Raw genomic sequence first — 23,137 nt, 5'->3', positions numbered from 1 at the left:
TGTAAGTAACAACAAATAGCAGTCTCTTGCCATTGTTTCGCTAAAAGCGGCGGTAGCACGCACAAAAGCAAGCCATGACGCGAGCGGCGACAGGCCGTAAACATTATCAGAATGCGACAAAGCATCTTCAGCTTAGAGTGATGTCAACACCTATAACAAAGAGAACAGCACTTATCAGATCAAAGAAAAATATGCAATCAATTCAAACCAGACAAAGCACGTGAAAAAGGAAGGGTACCCGTATAAATACGGACGGAGCGCCTGACATGTAGCAGTGGCTACCTGGGAAAGCTTAACTGCTAAGGTTACGACTTGAACCAAACTACTGTAGCTGTATCGTCATTCATTCGACCTAAATTGTGTCTCATATTACAATGGACCAACATTGTTTCGATTTGAAGGTGCGGCCTAAAACTTTTCTCCCCCCTTTAATTTTGAGTCTCAAATTTCAGGTGCGGCTTAGATTCGGGAAATTTTTTTTTCCTTGATTTCAGTCTCATTTTTCAGGTGCAGCTTAGATTCGAGTAAATACGGTAAGTGACAAATATGGTATGATTTTAATTTTCTTCGGTTTGATTTTTATTTTTGCATAAACCTTATTGTCCTCTGAAACCTAGATAAGGAAGGAAAGAACAACCAAAAGACTTAAGACTGATTAGGGTTTAACGTCCTGCCAATGACTAGGTCATTATAGAGGAAGCTCAGACTTGGATTGGGTAAGGATGAACCTTCTTAGAATTTAGGTAAACCAATGAAAACCTAAATCCAGTTGGCCAGTTAGGGATTTGAATCACTGCTGTTCTGAATACGAGTCCAGTGTCTTACCTCTATGCCTCCTCACTCATAATGGAGTGATCAGACTTGTCATTTCAAAATTTGCCGTGATTTTTTTTCCATTTGTAGTTGCCACATACTAAATTTCAGTGCTGATATGAACTGGGAGTTACCTAAAAAATGTCACAACAGAGTAATTCAATGCCAGTTCAATACAGAAAACTAACATTTTCAATCTGACTATCCTGGATTTCTTCCAAATTCGGTGTATTCAATAATCAGATAAAAGACAAAAACTTTGCAGAGGTATATGACAACTGCGAATAAAGTTATTGTCCAGCTCTGTTCGGAACTTTTGTGAAATGTGCACATGTGTCTCAATACAAATGACTACAATTTGTGTGTCTAATCCAGATACAGCAATGAAACTTATATCACTGAAAAGCTAATGAGTTGAGCTTTATATAGAAATGTGGCATGGTAGGTTTCTAAGAATTTTCATATGTAAGGTCAATCATTGACATTTGATCTTGAATATCTCGAAACAACCCACTTTCAATTTCCCAAAAAAATTTTATTCTATTCCTCAAGGGTGTCACTATAAAAATAGTAAATATCTAGATGGCACACCACAGTCACCATGCCCAAAAATTTATTTTGTCTATATCACTACCCTTTCAAAAATTGGTAATTAGCTCATAAGTATGAACCAAATTATTGAAAAGTATAAATTGTAAGTAATGTTGTATAAAAATATGGTTTATTTCACTGCAATGTATTATTAACCATCTACAGTGCAGCTTCCATGAAGACACAATAAAAAGTGGCTACAAAACATCACACGTTAAATGGTTAATGTTCACTATATCTGATGCAAGGTGATTAAGTATCTTTCCAGTTGGTGCCATTGTATCGAACCTTGTGATAATGTCATATCTAATGGTAACACAAATGTCTGGTTTAGCGCGTAACACAAATGATGGTGATGGTCCTTGCAGATGGAGATGCTGGCCTGTCCATTTGTTCCTTTGTAAGTTTGTAAGACATGTGCAACCCACCAATGATTGTCATACATACAGGCAACAAATCCATGCATGACTGTTAAAAGCCTTTTGTTACCATAGTAATCACTGGCTCAGCTCTACTCATTAACGAAATAGAATATGCCCTCCTTCACTATACATTCGTTGACATTATTACGGCTTATGGGTACCTGGAATTGTCCATCTATGGTTGGAATTTTGGTTCAGCTTGCTAATTGTAAACCTGACTGGCTGTTTGGTACTATTAGACACTGGATCAGACAAATAGCTCGCTGTGGGCACTGTACAACCTGATATTACAGTGTCGCTAGCTGTAGAAATAGGAGCTGGTCTTACACTGTAGCTTTTAAGCCCAAATTGAAGCACTACATAACCATGAAGCCATTTTAGAAGTATCAGCAGTAGCTATATGAAACAACAAATAGTCAATAAATAATTAAAACTGAAGGTAAATATACGAGAACATAGGATGACAATGTGTACAACGAGCTGTTTAGACTTTTCATCGAAAGTTTATTCACAATAACAACACAATTGTATGTGAATGGTGGTCTCACATCAAAATGATAAGTTAACTAAATTTAAAGTAGCAAAGTAAAATGTAATTACATTGTGCAAGCAGAGCATTTACAGACAATAACAACTTCACGAAAGACCCATAACTCTGCTCAGCATGCTTATTTAAAACCTTGGTCACTTGACTACAATTTTAATCAATACATTGTCTTATAACATGACCACCTTTCAAGAAAGCTGTACTTAACCTTTACTTACACACATTTTACAATACATGACAAATATTCTCAGTCAGTTTGAGACTCTGTAACAAAATATTTAAATCCAGATTTTATACTAATAAAACATTAAGGTATTTACTCGCCACACCTGCCATTGAAACCCAACCAGTCAAAACACCAACTTTTACATACTAAGGCAGTGCAGTTTGATGCTAGTCAAAACAGTTTTAAATACAATGTAATGTCAAACTATAGTTGAACAACATAGAAATCAATGGAGTCAAACTGAGATTTCCGTACTAGTTTTAATTAAGTGTGTTTATGTGGATTAATCTTAATTGAGGCACATTTCTGCATATTATTAAATAAATTGTTTATAAATATTTACTAACTTGTTTGGCAATAAACACAACTTGTTATCTTCATTGCTGGTATCAAGAGCTTTTAAACAGTGCCGCATTCAAGTACTTTGCATGACTGTAACCATTTTTATGACTTTTGCAATGAGCTTGTCTCACCACAACAAATCATAAGGTGTCTAGTTTTCTCTTAGTACGTCTGTAGGACATGTTAAAATATTTTCAGTAAATATTACAATGTGGTTCATGGTGTGGGTTCCTGTAGTCATGTCCTAGTTCATGAACCACGGGCAACGTATGAGTGGCCAAGTAAGTGGTCCCGACAGTCGGGATACCAGTTACTTTGGAATAAGGCTGGGCATTTCGGACATATTCTGAGTCGTGGTCACCTTTGTGCTCAAACAGCAAAGACTATCAAATCCACCGGTTAGTCCCTTAGCTGTTAGGGGTAAAACCCAATGGGACTCGGGGCAAGTAAGGCTAGCAACCTGCTTCCCTGGTACTTTAAACATGATGCTGCCAACAATCAGAGCAAAATGCCTCGGACCTTTGGAGGTGACGGAGTCCCACCTCTAACTGACAAACCAGGGACTCCTAAGATATGACTTGGCAAACAAATGGTAATGAGATGGGGAGCTATTAATATCAATGGGGGCTACTCTGGGAAGAAGGTAGAGCTGGCAGAGGCTGCAAGTAAGATGGGGCTGGACATTTTAGCTGTTAGTGACATTCGGGTAAGGGGTGAGAAAGAAGAGGAAGTAGGAGAATACAAAGTCTACCTGTCAGGAGTCAAAGCAGGAATAGCACAATGGGGTGTAGGGCTTTACATCAGGAAAGAAATGGAACCCAGCGTAGTTGCAATAAGGTATGTAGATGAACGACTGATGTGGATAGATTTGACAGTGTCTAGCAAGAAAATTAGGATTGTGTCAGTATATTTGCATTGTGAAGGGACAGATCAAGATAAGATGGTTAGTTTTTATGAAGCACTCAGTGATGTAGTTGTTAGAGTAAAAGACAAGGACAGTGTTCTGCTCATGGGTGATTTTAATGCCAGGATTGGAAATCGAACAGAAGGGTATGAAAAGGTTATGGGTAAATTTGGAGAGGATATGGAGGCCAACAGGAACGGGAAACAACTCTTGGATTTCTGTGCCAGTATGGGCTTAGTAATCACAAACTCCTTTTTTAAACATAAGAACATTCACCGGTATACTTGGGAAGACAAGGGAACCAGATCTGTCATTGACTATATAATAACAGATCAGGAATTCAGGAAGGCTGTGAGGGACACTCGTGTATTCAGGGGATTCTTTGATGACACTGATCATTATTTAATCTGCAGTGAAATTGGGATTGTGAGGCCGAAAGTGCAGGAGGCCAGGTCCATATGTAGGAGGATAAGAGTTTAAAAACTTCAGAATAAGGAAATCAGGCACAAGTACATAACAGCGATCTCAGAAAGGTACCAGTTAGTTGAATGTAGTCAATTACAGTCATTGGAAAAGGAATGGACAAGGTACAGGGACACAGTACTAGAAGTGGCTAAAGAATGTCTTGGAACAGTAGTGTGTAAAAGTAGGATGAAGCAAACAGCGTGGTGGAATGACACAGTCAAGGCAGCCTGTAAAAAGAAAAAGAAGGCGTATCAAAAATGGCTACATACTAGAACTCAGGTAGACAGATAAAGTTATGTTGAAGAAAGAAACAAAGCCAAACAGATAATTGCAGCATCCAAGAAGAAATATTGGGAAGACTTTGGAAACAGGTTGGAGACTATGGGTCAAGCTGCTGGAAAACCATTCTGGAGTGTAATTAGCAATCTTCGAAAGGGGGGTAAGAAGGAAATGACAAGTATTTTGGACAGGTCAGGAAAACTGCTGGTGAATCCTGTGGATGCCTTGGGCAGATGGAGGGAATATTTTGAAGAGTTGTTCAATGTAGGTGAAAATACGATCAGTAATGTTTCAGATTTCGAGGTAGAATGGGATAGGAATGATGGAAATAGAATCACATTTGAGGAAGTGGAGAAAATGGTCAATAGGTTGCAGTGCAATAAAGCAGCTGGAGTGGATGAAATTAAGTCGGAATTCATCAAATACAGTGGAATGTCAGGTCTTAAATGGCTACACAGGATAACTGAAATGGCCTGGGAGTCGGGACAGGTTCCATCAGACTGGACAAAAGCAGTAATCACACCAATCTTTAAACATGGAAACAGAAAAGATTGTAAAAACTACAGAGGTATCTCTTTGATCAGTGTTGTGGGTAAAATCTTCTCAGGTATTGTTGAAAGGAAAGTCCGAGTATTAGTTGAGGACCAATTGGATGAAAATCAGTGTGGGTTTAGGCCTCTTAGAGGTTGTCAAGACCAGATCTTTAGCTTACGGCAAATAATGGAGAAGTGTTATGAGTGGAACAGGGAATTGTATCTATGCTTTATAGATCTAGAAAAGGCATATGACCAGGTTCCTAGGAGGAAGTTATTGTCTGTTCTACGAGATTACGGAATAGGAGGCAAACTTTTGCAAGCAATTAAAGGTCTTTACATGGATAGTCAGGCAGCAGTTAGAGTTGACGGTAAATTGAGTTCATGGTTCAGAGTAGTTTCAGGGATAAGACAAGGCTGCAACCTGTCTCCACTGTTGTTCATATTATTTATGGATCATATGTTGAAAACAATAGACTGGCTGTGTGAGATTAAGATATGTGAAAACAAAATAAGCAGTCTCGCATATGCGGATGACTTAATTGTGATGGCAGATTCGATTGAAAGCTTGCAAAGTAATATTTCAGAGCTAGATCAGAAATGTAAGGACTATGGTATGAAGATTAGCATCTCCAAAACGAAAGTAATGTCAGTGGTAAAGAAATATAAATGGATTGAGTGCCAAATAGGAGGAACAAAGTTAGAACAGGTGGAAGGTTTCAAGTACTTAAGATGCATATTCTCACAGGATGGCAACATAGTGAAAGAACTGGAAGCGAGGTGTAGCAAAGCTAATGCAGTGAACGCTCAGCTACAATCTACTCTCTTCTGCAAGAAGGAAGTCAGCACCAAGACTAAGTTATCTGTGCACCGTTCAATCTTTCGACCAACTTTGTTGTATGGGAGCGAAAGCTGGCTGGATTCAGGTTACCTTATCAATAAGGTTGAGGTTACGGATATGAAAGTAGCTAGGATGATTGCAGCTATTAGTAGATGGGAACAAGGGCAGGAGAGTGTCCACAATGAGGAAATCAAAGTAAAACTGGGAATGAACTCTATAGATGTAGCAGTCAGGGCAAACAGGCTTAGATGGTGGGGTCATGTTACACGCATGGGAGAAGCAAGGTTACCCAAGAGACTCATGGGTTCAGCAGTAGAGGGTAGGAGGAGTCGGGGCAGACCAAGGAGAAGGTACCTGGATTCGGTTAAGAATGATTTTGAAGTAATAGGTTTAACATCAGAAGAGGCACCAATGTTAGCACTGAATAGGGGATCATGGAGGAATTTCATAAGGGGGCTATGCTCCAGACTGAACACTGAAAGGCATAATCAGTCTTAAATGATGATGATGATGAAATATTACAATTCACTGGGGCCATCTTAACTCACTCAGTGGGCACACCACCTAAGTTCCATCAAAAAGATGGCTCTGTGCACTATGTGACTCAACATCTAAGGTCATCAGTCCCCTAGAACTTAGAACTATTTAAACCTAACTAACCTAAGGACAGCACACACATCCATGCCCGAGGCAGGATTCGAACCTGCGACCGTAGCGGTCATGCGGTTCCAGACTGTAGTGCCTAGAACCACTCGGCCACTCCGGCCGGCTAAGTTCCTTCACTACTGGGATTTCCCATTGCTGGCTTGCTGCTACTGCCACCACCACCCACCCTGCACTTAAGGCTTGCTGCAACCACCCGGCCACTCTGCCCAAGCCATGCCTGACTCATATTGTACAATCGCATCACTCATATTGTACATTCGTATCATGGCACCTTGCCAGTCACAGACAGCCGCAACTTAATGGGCTAGCTGCTTGGAATGTCCCACAATGTCGTCTTCATCATGGGAAGCTAATGTATGGAGGAAAACACTGAAGCAGTATTTTCTCTGCATCGCTAAAACAGTTGTCATGGTGTCAAGATATGCTTTTCCTGACGTCACTTGAGGCTGGTTAGTGCCGCTAATCTCTTTACAGTCCCTGCATCCCAATAAAGAAGTCCTTAACAATGTGCTGTAGCAAATAAATGGCATTCTGTGTAACATCGAAATCTTCCTGGTGGTGAGACAATTCACTAAATTCTTTTTGTTTTTGTATTTGACAATACATCCATCTGAACAGCAATATATGTGCTTTGGAGTTGGAAAGTGTCATTTTAAGAAACTGATGAAATCATGCTGGAAAGAACACACAGAGTTAAGTAAGTGTGCCGCCCCCAAAACACACACACACACACACACACACACACACACACACAAATGTGTGTGAAGATTACGTGATTTTCAAAATGTTGGTCTAAGTTTTGGACACACATTTAAGTAGTGTAGGAACAGTTAGAACCAACAAACACTAGACACTGCAAGTTGTGGATTCATTTATGTTGATAAAACTGAATACAGTTACATTTGTACAGAATCTTTACATGATAGTACCCCATTTAATGAACTGATAACCTTGAAAGAAATGCCAATAACCTTACCGGACAAGGAAAAAGCAGTGGTGTACTGAACAAAAGGTAAGAGCAGTACAAAACACCAACATCAGAGCACTGTTCAAAAGGAATTTAACTTTGTTTGTTCTGAATGTGAACTGTAAAGATGGAAAAATGAAGTTGCAGTTGTAAGACCAATTAGAAATTATGATGACATTAAATGTGTGCCTTCATTTTTTTTTTTTTTTTTTTTTTTTTTTTTTTCTGAAGGTAGATTAAAGTCATTTGGTGCCAGTGATAGCATCTTGTGTGGCTGGGCTTTACTAACAAAAGATGTGAAGAAGAATTAACAGCTTGTCAGAGTTGGATTAAAAGCTTCAAAAAATTAGCATTAAACTTCACAAGAAAAATAACTTTTTTCAAGAAAATGAAGTGATTCAAGCTGAAATGATTGAAGCTCTTAAGGTCAAATGAAGGCACAAATTTGCTAGTTTTAGTGAATTTTGCATTTACAATGCAGAACACCAAGTTTTGAAAACGAAATGTGCACTAAAATGACACTGCCATTCAAAATGGAAATGGATACAGAAGCATGAGCACTCCACTCCTGCATTATCAGCTTTATACACAATAATCACTCTGGACGGTTTACTGTTACCTATGGTACACGTTTGTATTAAAGAATCGAATTTTGTAAGAAGATCAATCTTCTTCACCAGGTTATTCCAATGTTGCCCCCGTGGGGCAACAGTGGCCGTGCCCGCCTCTCACTGTGCTCACTGACAGGCACAATAGTGTAGGCTATCAACGAGAAAACCATATTGCACGCATTCTGCACATGCACAAGTTGGCTGACCACACCGGCCATTTGCCACAAATCCACAACAGTACCCCTATCTGGCCGGCTGCCTGTCAGTGGGCACAAAAGTTGGGACAGCTCATTCTATACAGATAATCTTGAGGTATCTACATCACAGTCTGGAAAATATGGGAAATGAAATGTTACATTTTCAGGTGTTATACTTTGCTTCCATTTTGTGTTAGTAAACTGCTTCTTCTTCTGGATACTCCATCTGGCCAAAAATATTCTGAACAGCCACATTTCAAGCTCACCATGGCAATTAAGTAGTAGAGACACTACAGATTCCAAATAATACAACAAAAGTAATTAAATTGTCAGGCAGGTAAATTTTTCATAAGACAAAAGCATTCTACAGGATAATTATTTTGATTTTGGATGGAACACTGCAGTTTCCATTCTACCACCATGACAACATTCAAGTGTCAAATTACCTAGTGCACTAACAGTTTTCTTGTGTTCTCCAAAATCTAATAATTTGATCAAATATATGTAGCACTTCTAAAAGTATGCTGAATAAGGCCGATTCATTCCTAATTCCTATTATGTTGTGAGACTCGAGATTTTTGTTATAAACACCAGTTTCTGGTCAAAGCTTTGGAATAACTGCCTTTCTAACCTCCTGGGATTCTAATCTGATGTGTATTTCTAGAGATATTTTTCAACAGTTTTTAACCCATTTTGATTTCTGTTCATTAGGTCACCACCTTTCACCCAACGAAAAATGTTAAATGTTTTCCCGGAGATTCTGAATGTGGTGCCCTATTTAAGATTTCAAAGTTGAGCCCCTTTCCACTCCCTGGGAGTGGTACAGGAGCTCGAGTTTGGTATCCTCATTAGAGATGAATAATTTTTCTTACAGCATTTTTTAATATGATTTGTATTTTTCCAGATATTTCCAAAAAACAGTATTAAATGCGTCACCCTGTGTATAGTGACATTGAAAAAGCAGTACTACATTACTGATTCTTCCGTTTTCTGCATTTCAGTCAGCTGGCACACTTGACTTGGCGCATCTGCTGTTACCGTGGTAATAATGAAATTCCAATTCTGTACAATGAAAATGAAGTTGAAAGAACACAGCGATAAAAGAAGGGGAAAAAAAATACTGAATTTCACGTAACTGTAAAAGAATGAAATACTGCATAGCTGAGGCACTGGAAATACTGAGGCTAAAGGCAATAGTCCTGCATGTAGGTGGTAAAGGTGTTCAATGCCAGAACTGTAGAAAAATGCCGCAGGGAGATCAGCACAGGATTGACGACTGATGCTGTAAATCACACTCAAGAACGAATCTCCACTTTCTTTCAAATGAGAGATGATTTCTTTCTTAGTGGAAAGGTTTTCCTTTGAAACACTGTCCATTTCCGTCAAATGAAGTCTTGACTTGAGCTGCTGTACAATGCGAAGAGATATGTTAACTAGCTGCAACAAATTTGCTGTAACTGTGCATAGTTTTTAATTAAGCAGCAAATTGACAGTGCGTGTTATGCAGTATTGTTTCTTCAATGCTGATAAAAAAGGAGTTTAGAAGAAGTTGGAAATTATAGACCACTATAACTAATCTCCCTGTCTTCAAGAAAAATACTTCTGGAGTCATAACATGAAAGCTCTAAGAACAATCATTGCTTCTATTAGATTCTTTCTCTTCAAAAGAACTGGAATCTTCAGCTACTGGTGGGGTAATTTCTGAACTCTTTTAGATGCATCATCAGTGGTCTTGTAGTGTAATGAAACAAAAACAATAAGTCCAAACTGGAATTGTTTTTATATTTTTATAGTATGGTAAACTGTTTCAAAGACATCAGCAGACCAGTAATTCTCCACTGGTGACGCGGAGACGAAGTGCAGAGTTGTCGTTAACTGCAAGAAGCACCCGCTGACAACTGCTCAAATGAGGTACTATTCTAGAACACATCACCTCTTCAAAACTTAAGGAAAGTGATGTCAGCAGTGAAACAGGTTTGTAGTTGTCGATATCACTCCTATCACCCTTTTTAAATAGGGGTTTAACAGCAGCATACTTCAATTTCTGTGGATAAATGCCCAGAGCTAATGATGCATTACATATTTCCGATAAGACAGGGCTTACTATTTGGCAAAAAATGTTTAATAATCTGTTTGAAACACAATGAAATCCAGATGTTTTTATTTTTTATCATGATGATTATTTTGGAAGCAAGACATTCAACATCACGGTCATCACCGTCCTGACGAAAACTCAGCACGTCATTCTTGTAGGGTTTGGTGGGAGAGACTCCTCACATGAAGAGTAGTTTTTATCCATTTATTTCCTACCCAGCACTTTAATGATGAGGACTGAGTCTACAAAATTTCAGAACCCGTGTAACACTGCTGTCAGTGTCGGCAAGGATGGCTGGCAGATCTCCAGCCAAACATGGCATTGCTCTGACGTTAGCACACAAGACACACACAGCCAAAATATGCTGAACCAAAAGTAGCATACCACAAACTTCACACAGTGGTCAATTCTCCCGTCAGAGGAGGAAACCGTGTCATACGCACATTAGCAAGGTTGGCACAAAGTCCATCATGCCTGTGTGGTCGAATTGGGTGATTACAGTTTGATTTCCAACACCTCCAACCATTCAGTTTTCCACTGTTGCAAAATTTGTCTGTCAGATTATGAGAGGACGGCATGCAAGGGGACAGCACACAGACATGCAGTACCATCCCAAAATGCTTCGTTGGCTGCTTGTCAGCTATGTCATTTCCCTGTATAGATAAGTGTCCTGGTACCCAGCAAAGGACCACCTCCTTCCCATAGCTTTGGAGCCACAGTAAGTAGTCAAAGATGAGCTGAATCAACTGGTCTACCAAATACATTTTGTGGACCACTTGTAGTGCAATAAGCGAGTCAGAACAGAAGAGATACCTTGGTCTATGATGCCTATGAATCCACTCCAGTGCCATCATAACATTATATAACTCAGCATTATGATTGTAAGTTATCCCGGAAAACCGAATCAGGGAGAACAGCTTAACAACTGAGGGCATTCTCTTGCTGGGATCCATCCGTATAAACAAACATAAAACTGTGGTAACAGTATGTACTTAAAAATGAAAACACAGTTGTAAAAACATAATCTGCAGTCCAACTTTTCTTGTACTGTGTCAAATTCTCGGGTTTTTCAATACGTCAAGGTGTAAATTTGTTCCATCACTAGCCATCTATTCAGATGTCTGATATATTTAGATTCTCGATTCAATCAGTAGCACGTATTCTGAACGGGATGCTTGCATGGGGACAATTCCCGAACAGCTGCTCAAAGTTGGGGTGGATCACCACACTAGATGCCAATGACAGGCAACACTGGGATTTCCAGGGTGTCAAACCAGAAGAAGGTGCCACTGAATATAGAGCATTGGTTCACCAGCCTCTGCACACGAGTTTGCAGACATAGCTGAAAACACTCCAATCAAAATATGAATGCCCTCGTGGCGGACAGCAACTAACGTCCTGAAGTATGAAATACCGGCTGATCCATAAACCACACTACCACAATCTAACTGGATTTGACAGGCGGGATTTGTTGGTTTCCCAAGCCTTTCTGCAGAGGCATTTCAAAACATTCAATGTATTGAAGCCCTTTGTTCATAGGTCTCTCAGATGCAGGAGCCAGGATAATTTTGAATCAAATAGTGTGCCCAAAACCTGCACATTTTCCTCGAAATGTACAATATTGTCCCCCTTGTGAGCTCTGGTTGGTTGAAATTGTGACAAGCATGGTAAAAATTGACTTGCAGTCCTCTGGTGAAAATCTAAAAGCAGTTTTAGTTTCCCAAGCTTCCCGCCTCCCGGTTTTCAGCTGTAGCAGTCTCACTGTCGCCTTAAGGTCGAAGGAAGAGCAGAAGATTACAAAGTCATCCACTAACAGAGAGCATTTAATATGGTTTCTGAATGTGGAGGAGATGCCACTGATAGCAACTGCAAACAGTGTGACACTGAGTACACTGGCTCGGGGGACCCCATTCTCCTGAATATAGCGATAAGACGAGGCATCACCGACACGATACCTAATGCGTTCTCCTCAACAAAGGATCAGGTGAGAACTAGCGGATGTCCGTGTAGTCCCCATTCATGACTGGTGAAGGACCGTGCACCTCTTAGTGGTGCCATATGCTTTTTGAGGTCAAAAAACACACCAACCATACGGTTTTCAAGTAAGAAAGAATCCTACATCACTATCTCCAACAGAAATAAATTGTCAAGGACAGAACAATAGCATCTGAAACCGTACCAGCAGTGGCACAGGTGACCTCGGGACTCGTGGACCCAGACGAAGCGGCGGCTGACCGTGCGCTTGACAGTCTTACCCGACAACTGATAAAGGATACACTTGGGGTAACTATTAGGGTCCTTGCCTGGTTTCCACAATGGAATATCCAACTGGGGGACACTTTCCATGAAACGAGATCTGATGGACCAAGATAGGAGCTTTCCTTTGACTCCATGACACAGATGACAGAGAATGGCATAATGAATCTGATCCATTCCTGGAGCAGTGTCTCTGGCTGTGCAGAATGGAAGACCACCTCATTACACAAGGAGAAGACTGACCAACTCAGCAGTCTCTGCTAGGTGGGTGCAGGCACTAACTGATGGTACACTTGTATCATATGTAGTAGACCGAATTGAGATCGCTCCACAGGGATCCACCATGTGCCGTAAGTGACACAAATTTCGACCCTGACAGATACCGGCGTGCCTGAGCAAATCTTACACAACTAGGGATTGCCCACTAAAGACTGTTTTACCTAAACATCTACTCACCTCATCAGCACATAACACACCTTTAGGTTGAGGGTTTGTTTTCTTTTAAGAGGATGTACCTTCCTTGTGGTCCACACTGTGAAGAATAGTGCTCAGAGTTTATGTCAGAAGAGATATAGCAGCACAACCCAGTTCCCAGCTCGGGAAATCTTGGGACGCCACAACCATACCCGACCACTGGTGGTGGAGTTCCGTGGGAAAAATAGAGTCCTTCATTCCCTAAGTTGTGGGACAGACTTCATAAGGCCCCTCCAATGAGGCCTGTCTGGCTTGGATGACCCTGACTGTAACTATAGTACAACCAGTATAGCACCATTGATGCACACAAAGCTCAGCACTGAGGATGTGTATGTTAAAGCAGTTTACATACCTCAGGAGAATTAATTTTTGAGAGAATATATAATTTTGGAAGGAGAAGTTGATGATATGTTCATACACTGGATTTTATGAGATTTGTCTTTCAATGTACTGCCATTATTTCTCTCTCTAATCATTTGTCCCTATATTTTTTTACTACATTTACGAAATAATTATTCCACATATTTGCTGCCTGTAACTCATTTCTAGCCCTTCAATAGTGATGTTTTACAGATGTGTGACTGGCTGCTCTGTCTCTTGTTTCATGCCATAACAATAATGTTGATTTTGATTCAAAACTAAAAACTCTAAACCACATTAATGTTGAAGTAACAGATGGTATCTCTTTACCCAGCTGTCAAAACTAGTGTCCATACGCATGCTGAAAACGGGACCATGGGACATTCTATGCCTATTTTGAAATATGAGGTTGTGCTGCAGACTTTCATAATTAGAAGTACTGCAGCTACAAGAGAGTGATAAGGATTACACAAACCTTAGGGTCAAGAGAATTTTGTCACGAAGGTTTCGTGCAATGCAGGTACTTCACTCCATTTGCTGTACCTGCATAAATTTATCACTTTCTTTGTCCATAAGAAAACTAAAATAAAAGATACATGAAAACAAAGCCAGGTCCTACTACTTTTTTATTCATCAAGGAACTTTTAAGTAAGTAGGCTAAATGTACTACGTATATGATCACATCAGGTCCAAATGTAACTACCTCATGCTAAGAAGAAAAAACACAAACTACTGACAAGAGTCCACACATTAATAGGCTCATATGGTGTAAAAAGTTGCCAGTCTCTTAGATAACAGGTAACATGAGACTGTCTAAATCAAAGCTAAAAAAAACTTTTTTTAGTTGTAAAATGACTTCATCTGATTGAAGAATTTTAAAGTGTGAAATAGCAAGTACCCACTGGTGTATCGTAACAATATAAATGTAAGCTAAACATGTTTCAAACATTTTTTTGGACAAAAAAAAACTTTTACAAAAAATTATAGTTGTCTGCTGTGAACTTAGATCATTTAAATACTACTACTCATATGTACGATGATTTCAAAAGTCACTAAAAGAATTTTAAGATTAATTACGCTATGTCATATCTTGCACTGAACAGTAAGGGGTGTGTGATATTCGATATAAATGAAAGCACTGATACATTCAAGTGAGTTCCATTTAGCTAGAAGAACTGTTATATTCTTAAACATCCCCTACATTAACTACTACACAGCCATGACATAATGAAAATTACTTTTGCATGATGTGTGAATGCATCATCTCAAAATCAAACTTACCAACTCAACTTGCATCGTTTTAGAGTCATCTGGTTTATTGACTTGGATCATCCGTGCTGCCTGTAGCTCAGTCAGAAGAAAGTCCAGAAGTAACATCCGATTCTTCCTCGATCCCAGTCTTTCACTCATATGTCCCCCAGTAAGTTGGCTATATGCGCATCCTATTACAGAATGCAGATACAGCATTTTTATGAAATTCTTATTGATGTAATACATATTGAATTTGACAAATCCTATCCACAAGAGCAGTTAAAACTTCAAAGAAAATTATGAAGCTAAAAATACACTATTCATTTGTAACTGCTTTATGTAAGCTGAGTAGTACGTATTTCTAACCTTTTCTGGTAAAAACTATTTTGACTTCCTACCTTAATTTCAAACTTTTGTTGTAACTACAGGCCTACATTTCTACAAGTATTTTCTAGTTAAGAACCAGGATACCACAAAAAGTAACATTTTATTGGTAATTACAGTTACTTCGCAATCACGGTTGCGGTACAAATACAGAACCACCATCAAATGGGGAGAAAAATGTGTGAAAGCAATGAAAATTATACAAAACTTAATTATTAAACTGTAGCTTGACAGCCAAGAAATGCTGAAGTCACTTCCCGGCATTAGGGAAGCATCCAATTCCACCCATCTGCTTTGACCCATGTCATCAATATGGTGGAAATGCCTACTTCCACTGTATACAAAGTGGCAATGATACCGTCACTGCATACACATGCCAACAAACGCGAACAAAAATACAAACGACACAAGAATGTCTCATTTCTCTTGATCTATACAGCTCATATGCTGTCCTCGATACCAAAAAACCAACACCTAAAATTTCAGAAACAGGAAATGGACACTTCGCTTGACCTACGGAGCTCAAATGCAGTTCTTGATACCTACTGGCAAACCATAAATAAAAAAAATCACAACCACAAACTTCACACACCTACATAACCCGCAAAACACCACCAAATCCAAAGCCCTAAAACCCTCAGTCACTAGTTTCACTGAAACACCATAAATATAAAACAGATAAAATATCAGAATTACTACACATGAAATCAAAACAAAAATTACTTACCAACAAAATCACTTGGGTTGGCTGCCAACAACAACACCAACAACAACAACACCACACACACACACACACACACACACACACACACACACACACACACACACACACAAAACTGATCACACCTAGCAAAAACGCCACACACATAAACAAAAGGGAAGAATCCATAACTCTCAAAACAAAGCAGACACTTCCAAATCCATATTATGACTACCAAGACTCAAATGAACCAACATTATGAGAATGCTAATCAAGACTCAAATGAACTAACATTTGACAATGCTAACCAAGACACAAATGAACTTGATACCACACATTAAACTCAACACATCAACATTCACCATCAGAGGGTGCCGACAAATACAACACGACATCCACAAACACAAACCAACTCTAAAACACTGCACCACAGTGACGCCACACACCATGACACCATTATGTCATAGGTCAAAGCAGATGGATAGAATTCGAAGCTTATAATGACCCCACTGCCCTCTATTTCACTCTTGAAATGAAGAACTTAATACTGTCTGTCAACACAGGGAAGATGTCAGCACAAGTAAGGGAACCCTAACACTCTACACCAGGGGTAGTCAACCTTTTTTACCAACTGCCCACTTTTGTATCTCTGTTAACTAGTGAAATCTTCTCACTGACCACTGGCTCCACAATAATGATCATTTATAAACTAGCATAGTAACTCTACTTAATAAAATTTATAAAGCAGAGTTCCTCAAAGTTTATGTATATAACAAAAATAACATACCAAATACTTTGTCAAAATTTGATTAAACTCTAAAGAAAATACTTTTAAACACTAACACCTCACCACCCATGATGAAATTTGTAAGTTCTACTCGTGGGTGGTAGGGATCTGGTTGACTACCAATGCTCTACACAATACGATGCAGCTGAGTTCAAAATTAAGTCCTCCCGTTCTCCGAACAAAAACATTGGGCCTATAAGTTTTTAAGAACATTGAAAATTTAGTAAAAGTGCATTTACTGTGGCAGCAGCTTTCACATTGCTGCTCAGCTAATTATGGGAAGCGATGACAACTAATCCTGAATTGAAAGAGTAAACAAGATGGCAGAAAACAAATATTCCTTAAAATTTATACTGTTCTCTTATATTCCTGAATCACAACCTCAGAAACCAGGGCATCTCGGTTAATGCAAGGCATAGGTTTTGAAATAAGTCATTAGATGCAGCGATTCTCACTGGCTATGATACAGCCTATCACCACCTAATCAGCTACGATCAACAGAAATGAATTACTAACTACAGCCTGCCACCTTAACCAAACATTTATACATACCAAAAAGTTATTTTTGTTATAAAGATGTCCTGCAATTATTTACATATCTTGGTGTGAATATTTTGCATTTCATGGTGTGAATATCTTTCTGACAATTGCCAGCTAAACACATCATAATACTTGTACGACACTGATGAGAATTTACACTGTATTTTCTATAATGGAGATTGACAGAAAAGGCAAAAATAAGATAATCAAAATATGTTTCATATAACAATAGAGGGCTCCAAAACCATGGTTGTGGTGACATTTGTGGCACAGTCCAAGGTCTAGGTTGAGTTGGGCAGTGTCAATTTGATTTGGAGTCTGCAATTCAACGACTGTGAATCAGAAATAAGAGTTTCTGGTAATTTACTGCAATACACTCAAAGTCCCTCGACGTAGAAACACAGGAGAACAAGAAATAAGGAACCATTGCTTTGAACTGAACACTGAAGGAAATATTTCACTTACAGGATGATGCCACTTTAGAAGGGTAATTCATGGTAGTAATTTAATTTTCTTGCTGCTGATACTGACCACTGCAATGCGCACAACAAAATTTGCTCTCCGTATTTAAGCCATTAACAATATGTAAAGTATACATTTTGTACAAGTTGTCTGACATATAACAGCTTCTCTATGCTAGTACTTGTTTTAACTTTCTAAAAGAAAACTATGCGATGAGATAGGTGCTCCCAAATCAACTGACTTCGCCACTCTTACTATAAAGTATCAGTGCAGTCTTTTGGATACTTTGTGTGATAAATGTTCCAAATGAAAGGAGCTTACCCAACTCCTTCAAGAAACTACTGAGTTCTAGCATGAACGAACTAGAATCCTCTGCCGTTGTGATAGCGTTAACGTGTTCTTCCAAATGGTAAAGTGTCTGGAGTTCTTTTGATATCCATTCCACAAGGGCCGTGTACTCGACGGATTTTGGGCCACCATCTAAAGCTTTTTCCAAGCAGGAATCGTCAAGCAGTGGACCGGTGTACCTACAAATTGCATAACAATTCATAATATTGGGTTGGGTCATCAATGTCACATTAGCATTTTTAAGTTACACATTGACAATAAAAACTGTTACCCTAGATCTTCTAAAGAGTCTAAAATATCATTCTCCATTTTTAACTTCTTCGAATTACAAACTCTAGAGACTCAAAAATATAATGAATCTCCGTGAAAGATTTCGCATGCCTACAACACATCACATACAGCCGGCAACCAAAGACCTTTACTGTACTGTCAGAAAAAAAAATATATCTCAGGAACTACCAAACTGTTTCTCTATATTGTGTACTGACATAGACCATAGATATATACTGGCTACTTGGGACTACTGAAGAACGGGATACAATCCGTCGGCTTTGAGCAATAACGTCAGACTTTGCCAGAGATGATTTATTACACAGATTTAACAGCATGGAGGTAAGAATAGAGGGAGACGCCGTGACGTCACAGCTGTGAAGCTATGTGAAGCCGAGGGTAGCCATCTCAATCCGACCAAAACATTGCTGCTGTAAGCTTGTGTGCATAGGCTTGTCGCTCGCTTTTGGAAGGATTTTGCGCTATTATGGTGACTTTTGTGGTGTTCGGATGTACGAATCGTTCTGATTGTGATGCGAAATCGAGGGGAATAACATTTCATGTGTAAGTTGTCTCATTAAGTGTGATTTTACAACTTCATTGTGAATGAACATGTGCTACATCGGTACTTGTACTATAGCGTGTTTTTCTCCTGTATGATTTTAGATTTCCTAAAAATGAAAGTCGGAAAGCTCTGTGGGAGAATGCCGTGAGGAGGAAGAATTGGCGTGCGTCTAAATGGAGCACTATATGTTCTCAGCATTTCCGAGAAGAGGATATAGACCGAACTTCCCTTTCAACAGTAAGGCTCCGAGAAAATGCTGTACCATCAGTTTTCCCTTCACACCCAAAACATTTGCAAAAGGTATGTTAATTCAAAGAATTAAATTCTTAGTTTTCAGGATCACGTTTCAGTATAATACGTACGTATCGTCGATAATCGAAGTGTTGAGTAACTCACTTTGTCTTCATCATGCACCAAATTAAAAGCTAACACTACATTAACTGGCGTAAAGTATAGGCCTAAACAGGACACTGTGTAGATTTGCCATTCTATGTACCGTATTTCAGTAAATATTGGTGGTAATGAACAGTGTTTCCCAGTAGTGTAACGTAACTGAAATGTCCCAGTACGTATTACAAACAAGATGTATTTATGGGGCTTCGGAGGGAGGGTATAGCTAACTTAGTTTTCAGTTTCTATTATTTAGTTTGTGATAAAGTTTATTACTGAATTAACAAAATTGTATCGTTTACATTGAAGGCTAGCTATTCGTAATATTACATTAAAAACTATTTTTAATCAGAAGAAACGAGGAATTTCGCCTTTACGAGATTTTATTTTATACAAAAACTTTGAAACAACCAATCTGATGACGTTACATGCGTATATGGTGCAATTAGCGACTGTAATACACGCAGCGCTATAGCACACTGGCAATGTTTTGGTCAGAGTGTCATGGCAGCGAGCCACGCCCCCATGGCTTCAAAAAGTAGTACGGCTGGGATACGTAGCGCCATCTCCCCTTATTCTTACCTCCATGTTTAACAGCAAAGACAAGTGTTCATAAAGAAGGGAATGCAGTAGGTAGAAAACGGATGGTAGACATATATCACGTGTGTTAATATTTCGAACATAATGTTAAGGATATCGCTTGTTTGATTCCTAGTACTTCTGTAAAAAATAAAAAAAAGGATACAAGTAACTTTAGCATGAAATATTTCAGTTGACATATATATGAGTTGTATCTCGAACTTCAGTCGATCTGTATAGGTTAATTGCAGTACTGGATACAAATTTAACGTACGTCAATTTCTTCATTTTCTTTAGCATTAGTATCCTATTCTTCATCTGACCTGTACATAGATCAATTAAAGTACAGGATACAAAATTTTCAGGTATTTGTTTTTTGGCCTCCGCTACTACTAGCATTCTGTTCTTAGATAGACAGTATTACTAGCGAAGGCGGAAAGACCGCCATACGTAAAATTTCTATCCCATACTTTGGCTGGCTCTGAGCACTATGGGACTCAACTTCTGAGGTCATCAGTCGCCTAGAACTTAGAACTAATTAAACCTAACTAACCTAAGGACATCACACACATCCATGCCCGAGGCAGGATTCGAACCTGCGACCGTAGCGGCCACGCAGTTCCAGACTGAAGCGCCTTTAACCGCACGGCCACACCGGCCGGCCCCATACTTTGGTTGACCTGTGTAGATCAACTGAAGAATAGGATAACAGTGCAAACGAAAACGAAGAAATCGATTTGCTTAACATTGGCATCTTCTACCTGAGTTGAACTATGCAAAGGCGAAAACAAAAGACACACATAAAATTTGTATCTCATGCTCCAGTTGACCAATATAGGTAAAGTGAAATATGGGATACTTTCTTTTTGCTTCCGATACTAGTAGTATGGACTGAAAATTATTATAGTCTTGCTAGCAACGACAGCAAAACCGACAACACTAAAATTTCCGTCCCATTCCTCAGTTGAGTTATATAGGTCAACTGAAGAATAGGATACTAGTACTATCGAATGGGAAAATAACGACATCCTGTACTTCAGTTGAACTCTAAGTTCCTCGTCTAATTAAGCGCTACACCTCCACATGAACAAATCGTACGACAAGCAGACACGCTTATCAGGCGCATAAGTTCACCGCACTCGCGACATGAAAAGTAATCAGCAAGAAGACCAGGAATTTGCAAAAATCGAATGGTTGCCATCATGCCTACTCCCAAAGCCTGCTTTAAGTCTTCATCATTCATGGGAATAGAAAAATCCGTAACTGCAAACGAAAATCAAAGACTAAAAATTCTTCTAAATGAAAAACTATTCTTCCAAATTACCTCAAACTCACTAAGAATGAAATTAAGTACCGAATGAATTGGAAAGAACCGATTATTTAAATCAATGCAAACGAAAAAATATCACACAATGTCTAGTGCTGTCTTTTAAAAACATTCATTAATTTCAATTTACAATGATGGCGCTTATCCACAGCAGACAACCGATTTATTATCTATGGCTCGACAGCAAAGACATTAATAACTATGAGAAATCTATGACATAATTGGTCAAAGCCGATGGGTTGTATCCCGTTCTTCAGTTGACCTGGTGCTTTTATTCATTTGTTTGGCCTTCAGTGTTGATACGCTATTTCGCCACAAATAATTATTCTGTTTTGCCTTCAGCCATTAACAATTACAATAAAACTGATAATTTTTTAAAAGTAAGATAATACACCACCAGAACTAGATTACTATTAAAGCATTCAGAAACGGGAGTCTGAAATAGGTAAGAGTTAAGAGTGAGTTTGCAGCTGACCGCACCACATACGAGAAACGTCCACTTTGTGATCCAGCAGATTATTGGTAATGCAAACAGCAAGTGCTGTTAAAAAAATGTTTTGTTTTTAAGAAAATAAATTACACTGTTGTTTTTAAGAAAATAAATTACACTGTAATCACTTCACTTTGGATCACAATATTTTTCTTATTCTGGAAGTAATCTACATCTACATCTTTACTCTACGAATTACTGTGAAATTCGTAGCAGAGGGTATGTCCCACTGTACCAATCATTAGGGCTTTGTCCCGTTTTGTTCACGTATAGAGCAAGGGAAATGCCTCTGTGCATGCTGTAATTAATCTCATCTTATCCTCATGATCCCTATGGGAGTGATACGTAAGGGGTTGTAGCATATTCCTAGAGTCATCATTTAAAGCCAGTACTTGAAAATTTGTTAACAGACTTTCTCAGGATAGTTTTCGTCTATTTTCAACAGTACACCAGTGTAGTTCTTTCAACAGCAAAGACTGCATTCACAGAGGCACCGACAAAGGTTGTCAGACACCGGCCCCAGAGGTCGTCCGATGTCATCGACCACATCATGGAAATGAGCGTTTGGCGTCATTGGCCCGGAGGCCCCTTGTAGGGCAGGTCTGGCCGCCTTGGTGCAGGTCTTATTACATTCGACGCCACATTGGGCGACGTGCGCGCCGGATGGGGATGAAATGATGATGAAGACAACACAGCACCCAGTCCCTGAGCGAAAAAAAACTCCGACCCAGTTGGCAATCGAACCCTGGCCCGTAGGACGGCAATCCGTCACGCTGACCACTCAGTTATCGGGGCGACAGCCACATCATGACCACATAGCGTCCGATCTTATTCGTCAGTTTTTTGGAGGGGGTGAAGGTTAGATTAGGTTAGACTCTGTTATTGTGTCGCAGGTTTGGGTGGGATGGATACCATGACGCCTCTGTGCTTGGAGACAAGTGCTACATAGTGGGTTTTGCTATTAAAAACACGCTGCTTGCATATGAATGAGGGTTTCTCTCTCTAAAACAACATGGTGGGTACTGTACATTCTGTCCTCCATTATCGGAATAACCAGGTAACTTTTACAAACATTACAGTGGGCGGAAGAAATGTTCAGTTATGTACTCGAGATAACTCGTAGTGACCTTGAAAAGCAAGCTATAAATACTTTGTTTCGCTGTATTTATTTAAAGTTGTACATACGTAGGTCAATTAACCTTCAATTACTGTTATTCATCACTCCTGTAAAAGACAAGCACAAAGTTTAGTATAACTTATCCTGAACACCTAAAGCACTAAAAAGTGCAAAAAAATATCGTTCAAAATGGTTCAAATGGCTCTAAGCACTATAGGACTTAACATCTGAGGTCATCAGATCCCAAAAATATCGTACAATCACATTTGCACACTACCTTATATTAATGAAATCGCTACTCTATTGGCATTAAAACACCAGTAAGCAGTAATAATAAT

General features: G+C 39.2%; 1 protein-coding gene across 1 annotated transcript in view; it reads right to left on the bottom strand.

The window, feature by feature from the left end:
- LOC124775512 (protein FAM98A-like) overlaps window positions 1–18,608 on the bottom strand; it is a 61,031-nt gene extending 42,423 nt beyond the window's left edge. Inside the window, exons 1-3 of the mRNA XM_047250345.1 lie at window positions 18,333–18,608; window positions 18,035–18,240; window positions 14,871–15,031 (exon numbers count right to left, since the gene is read on the bottom strand). Of these exons, the coding sequence (XP_047106301.1) occupies window positions 14,871–15,031; window positions 18,035–18,240; window positions 18,333–18,370 (405 nt within the window). The 5' untranslated portion in view covers window positions 18,371–18,608. The remainder of the gene's footprint in view (window positions 1–14,870; window positions 15,032–18,034; window positions 18,241–18,332) is intronic.
- Window positions 18,609–23,137: the final 4,529 nt, after the last annotated feature.

This window comes from Schistocerca piceifrons, chromosome 2, assembly GCF_021461385.2.
Source record: "Schistocerca piceifrons isolate TAMUIC-IGC-003096 chromosome 2, iqSchPice1.1, whole genome shotgun sequence".
Taxonomy (NCBI): Eukaryota; Metazoa; Arthropoda; class Insecta; order Orthoptera; family Acrididae; genus Schistocerca; species Schistocerca piceifrons.
This window is presented reverse-complemented; position numbering and strand designations above follow the sequence as displayed.